The sequence below is a fragment of the Poecilia reticulata genome, linkage group LG19, assembly GCF_000633615.1.
Source record: "Poecilia reticulata strain Guanapo linkage group LG19, Guppy_female_1.0+MT, whole genome shotgun sequence".
Lineage (NCBI taxonomy): Eukaryota > Metazoa > Chordata > Actinopteri > Cyprinodontiformes > Poeciliidae > Poecilia > Poecilia reticulata.
Window position 1 is genome coordinate 12,427,749 of NC_024349.1, and position 5,644 is coordinate 12,433,392.

At 38.6% G+C, this 5,644-nt stretch overlaps 1 protein-coding gene across 3 annotated transcripts in view; it reads right to left on the minus strand.

Annotated features, from left to right (window-relative positions):
- Positions 1-1,298, minus strand: part of fbxo11b (F-box protein 11b) — a 16,207-nt gene extending 14,909 nt beyond the window's left edge. For all 3 annotated transcript variants that reach the window (XM_008437081.2, XM_008437080.2, XM_008437079.2), the window contains exon 1: positions 961-1,298. In XM_008437081.2, coding sequence (XP_008435303.1) covers positions 961-1,048 — 88 coding nt within the window. In that variant the 5' untranslated portion in view covers positions 1,049-1,298. The remainder of the gene's footprint in view (positions 1-960) is intronic.
- Between the last annotated feature and the right edge of the window lie 4,346 nt (positions 1,299-5,644).

Genomic DNA, 5,644 nt, shown 5'->3' on the forward strand with positions numbered 1-5,644 from the left:
TATAAAAGAATATCAGCTAATAAAACACACTGTTTAATATTTAGCCTCCACATATAATCGTTTAATAGTCATTTTATGACCCACATTCGGTGTTAAAGCAGACAAAGGTTGGTGATTGATAACGGGAGATGCGCTTTCTGCAGATAAACTACCCTTTTTCATGTGTAGTTACCCTGAAAAGATCCTGATCTGTATGCATTTGTCGTTGTCCCAGCCACAACCACACTGGTCTTTTGTGGTGCTGTCAAATCAGGGACAGCAGTCGATGTCGACTGCTAACAGCTAAAAACTGAACTGCGTAGCTGGCAAATCCGCGGTGTAAACAAATCAAGCCGCCACTAGCATAGACCGACAATCCGATAACAAAACGAGCTTCAAAGTAACAAATCTGAGGCTATTCGGCTGACCCAAGTTATTAGTCCAAATCACACAGTATCCTCTGTCACAGCTGATGTGCGTGTCCTCTCGAGGCAAGAGCAACCAGCTAGCATTGCCCCTGGAGCCGCCGCTAATGTTTTTGTTAACGTTACACCCCAAAAATGGCAGTCCTAAAGGTTTGCACTTGCACAAATTGCTGTGACAGCTGGGAATGCAGCAGCCGAGCGGCCATGAAGCTTGTGATTACGAAGGGTTAGGCCGTCCCTTAAGCTTCAAGCTGGGGAATATATGAGCCATTTATGATGTCCGCCTAGCTACATACGCATTAAGCGAAGACAACCCCCACAACCTCCTCCTCCTAACCTGGTGAGCTAGCTATAGCCCCGATCACTCAAGCCAAACAAAGCGCGGCCTGGCCTGAGCCACAGAGCGAGAAGCCTCGGGTTTTCCTAAAGAAAAAAACCCCGCCGCCTCCAGGCCTGCTAAGTAGCTCGGTAGTGACAAAGAGGGTTACATAAAAGAATGGTTTCGCCTAAAAAAAACCTTTGTTTAAAACCATTAGCTGGCCGTGGCCTAGCTTACCTCTATCCCCGTTGATTCGTTCGGGTTGCACCGGGCGCGGCCTCGATACTCGCCTGGGTCTCCTGTTGGTGGCTCTGAGGGAGTTCATCTGGGGAGTTGGTTGTCGAAAAATACGCCGCTATCCTCGACTGCCCACTGATAAAATATTGCCCCTCGACTGGAACAGCCACCCAGACGACCTTTCCCCCAAATATCCCCTCCAATAGCGACCTAAACCTCCCTGTTTTTGGGGTGTAATTGCTGTTTTTTCACCCCGCTCCGTGGTATTTCAGCTAACCCCCGTTTCACTGCTCTGTGCCAGCTCCGTCTCTCTCCGTAGCAGGAGGAGCCATTAACTCACACGGGAAACAATCGAATGGAAAAAAATAAAACACAACGTCATCTTAACCAATCACATTATGTGTTTCAGACAGTCGGTTTCAGTAGACCAATCAGAAGACTCGTATCAAACGACTTCAAGAAGCCTTTCTGTTGCGATTCGGAATCGGTCAAGCAGCAGGAGTTTAAACCAGGGGCGCCTGTTTTGAAAAAGGTATCCAGATGTGGGGGACCACCAATAATTTTGGGTTGACACGCCAAATCTAAACCCAAAAATGAATTTTGGGATTTTTATTTGGGAATTAATGAGAATGGATTAAGGTTTGCTGCAAGATGCTGCATACATTCAATAAATCTGCAGTGGAGAACGTAATCTCTTCTGCCATCATCTGTTGGGGTAGCAGCAGCATCAGAATAAGAGATTTAAAAAGCTCAACAACGTGATATAGAAGGATGGTTTTGTTTTGGGGACTACTGCAGTACCACTAAGTGACGGTGTAAAGCAGGATTCCTTATGAAATCAAGAAAATTACAGATAACCCTGACCTTGAGACTACATCTACAGTCAGAGGCTTTTTCAAATTTGCTGTAATACTGACAGCTACAAGAAATCTTTCCTGCCAACTGCCATCTCTGCCTACAATAACTCTTTGAAGAATTTGAATTAATATGAGTTACAACAAAAACCTTTAAATTAAGTACTTTCAAATTTGAATTTTGTGCTTGATTGTAGATGCGTCACACAAAGATCATTATATTTATTTCTGCTGGTTTACTACAAATCTGATGATTATAGTTTACACAGAATGAAAATGCAAAAAAATAATTTGATTGGCAAGAGGTCTATAATTATTATAGACTAATACATGAGCCTGTGTATTAATCTGTATAATACAAAAGATTAACTTTTTGAACTGAATTGCTGAAATAAATGAACATTTTGATGACAGATTTAGATGTGTTTTTACTCTAAAAAAATCATCTGATTTGAATTGTTAAAGACATTTTGGCATAAATGTACAAGCCAGATATAATGTAACTGCAGTGCCAGAAGTGAATCACATACATTTTCGCTTTTTGTTTTGGTTTCCCTGTTTATTCATATCAGTTTAAATCTTGCCTTATCAGCTAATCCCTTTGTATTTAGTTTCTTTGCTTAATCTTACAATTTTATGCTTTTTGCATTTAAGTTTAGTTTCCTTTGGATTAGAGTTTAGGCTTCATCCACTTGGTTATTGTTTACATCCCTGTCATGTAAACATGAGGAGACATTTGGTCTCCTTTCACAGATGCACCCGGTTCCCAAACAGCCACCTAAATAATCAAACTCTTCAGTATATAAGCTCCTCATTCTTGTTCTTTCTTTGCTGGATTCTCTTGTTTATTCCCGTTATGTTACCTTGTATCGTGGGTCTCTTGATTCTCTTACTCCATGATTCTGTCTTCTCACAGAATCCCTTCTTGTCATCTATAGGTTTTTCTTTTCTTTTCATTTTACCTCTTACCTCTGACTTTACCTGCACCTTGAACATCTCAATTTGTAACCAAACACTTTGGCTCTTTCTGATGTAAAATGTAAGAATAAAAAGCCAAATTAAGAAATATAATCTGATGAACTTTGACAGCTTTATTAGTTCTTTTTTTTCTTAAACTATGTTTCATGAAGCACCTGAGCAATTGCTTACATTTGGGAGAAATAGCAATAGTCACTAGATGCACTTGATATAATAAATAATTACATTTTTCAGGACAACCTTTGGGCAAAAGGCCTTCCCTGTTAAGACTTGCAAGCTTTTGAACACTCGCTACCATTTCCTTTTAAGACCACAACTTGCATTAAAATGTTCACTTTAAGGCTTAGGAATTTGCTAAAGACAAACCAAACTGTCCTCATTTTTAAATATTGTAATCTTTTTGGGTCAGTAGTTTTAAGTAGATTGCTTTATAACGCTTTTTCATAATCATTTGTAATTACCGTTGATCTTATTGTCTTTTAAAATAAATGTTAAAGGTCCCTCTAATGATGGGTGTTACAAATTAGCTAATACTAGAAACACTAATGCAGGCATCATTTTATGTTTTTGTTTCTGTCCCTATCAATTAAACAATACAAATTTTAATAAATGAAGTGCCAAAAAAAAGGAGTTATCAAACCAAACAGAAGACTTAAACCTTTGAATCAACTTTACTTATATGGCACCTTCCACAGGTCAAAACCAAAGTGCTTTTCAATTAAAAACAAGCATAAATGCAGAAGATAAAAGCATACAAGAAAATATAAAAACAAAAGCGTTCATTAAAATAGACAAGTCTTCAGCTGCTTCTTAAATTATGACAGTCCAAAGTTGAAGGCAAAGCTTTCCACAAGCTGTAGGTTTCCACTGTTTGTTGCTTTCTCAGTTCTGTTTTTTTCTCTCTCTCTGTTTCTGCAGGTGTAGAAGCAGACTTATTGGGTGGTTTCTTGTTTTTTCTTTGTCTTTCTTATCTTTTTAACTTTTAACCTTTGCCCGACCTCTCTTATTGTCTTTTCTCTCGTCTTCCCTTTCTTTTCTGTCTCAGTGTTCATTCCATTTGAAATATTTCCAAATCAATATCTAGTAGTCTTGCAGTTAGTTTCTTACATTTTAGTGAAAATTAGACCTGGGTGATTTTGCTTGAGGCCACTGGCGTTTTGACTATTTTTCCTGCTGTACTGGATTTATTTCTACACATTGTTAGACCCAAAGTTTCAAGTCAGGGAAGTAAAGTTAGAATTAGAGGTGAAACTGGGCCGCCAAATAAATAATCCAGTTTCCAGGTCCAGTTTCCTTCACTGCAGACATCTAGCAAAAAATATTCTTTCTTAAGTATATTAAGAAAGAATATTGAAGGAGACTCATATATGCATTCATAACAACGCTGAACTATTGTAATGTATTCTGTCAATCCAGCAAAGCATGTTGGGATTTGATTGAACAGGAGGTGGGAATTATGGATGCACTGTCGACAAATCTGTCGCGGCTGTGATGTTGTCATGGACCAAAATCTTTGAGAAATGTTTCTAACATCTTGTTGGATCTGTGGTATGAAGAAATTAGTCAGTTTTGAAGACATTAACCTCTCTCCCTTAATTAAATATATATATGAAAAATACTGTCTAGTAGAACCGCGTTGACGTAGGTCGTTGTATGAACACTAGGGGGAGCTGTTTAGCTACAGTACTGTTTGAAACCCGTATCAGTCAGAACCGTGATGAGCTCAGAAGAGGCTGGGCGGGCGGGCTCAGTTTTGTTTAGTTATATCTGTGAATGTGACCAGTTTTCAATTTTTTTTTCAATTTAGAAAGTATAATTTATCTCAAAGTGAAGAAGTATTTGGAATTGTGCAAGAACACTTTCCGTTTTATAGTGTCATGCTAATTTCTATGCATGAATTCTGTTTTTTTAAGTTTTAAATCCCCCTTGGTATACTTTATAAGCTTTTATTTTTCCAGAATATGAATTAAAAGCTCAAATATGCACCTTCTGGATTGATATTTCACCTTCAAATTAACAAGGCCATCTGAGAACAACAACGCTAACGCAGAAATCGTCTTAAATCTAGACTGACTTGAATAACCTGGTGGTAAAAATGCATCAACACGTTTAGCATGTAGGAGGCAGTGCTTCCATATCAATGAGACGGATTCCTTGCTGCAGCTGCAGCCTTGAAACTCAGGGTTTCTCTCTGGTGTTTGTGCAGGGCTTTATCTCGCTGCCATTTCCATCCACCTGTAATGAGCAGAAAACGCAGCTGTCTTTCCTCCAAGAAACACCCACCCACCCAAACGCAAAGCAGAGGTTACTAGGGTCTCTTTGTCCTTGAAAGCTTTGGATAAGCTGAAGGACATCATTGCAAAATAAAGAAAATACCACTTCATCACACACAAATAGGTTTTAAAGAAAATACTCAGATAGAAAGATTTACAAACAACTTTATTAAAAAAAAAAAAAAAGTGACAACAATCCATCTACACATTTTGCACAAAAAAAGCCGCAGCATAATTACATCTCAAAGACGATTACATGACCTTCGTTTTGAGCAGAATATATGCTCATAGGCTGGAGGAGAGTTGGAGGTATGAAGAGCTACAGCAGACAGAGTATGAGCAGATTATTAATCAGCAGGTCCCTGCAGTGTTCTTTTTAATAAACATCCCTCACTCTTAACATTAAACATTGAACAAACGTTGAATTTTTGATGCTGACATCCCACGTGTAAAACTTTGGTCTAATTTATTACAAGCTATCTCCGTTTGCAGCGACATCTTGTCGCACCAGAAGGACGATGTTTGCTAGGCGATAAGACAGATGAGGTCATGTGTTTACTTTTACTTTTATACGGTTGA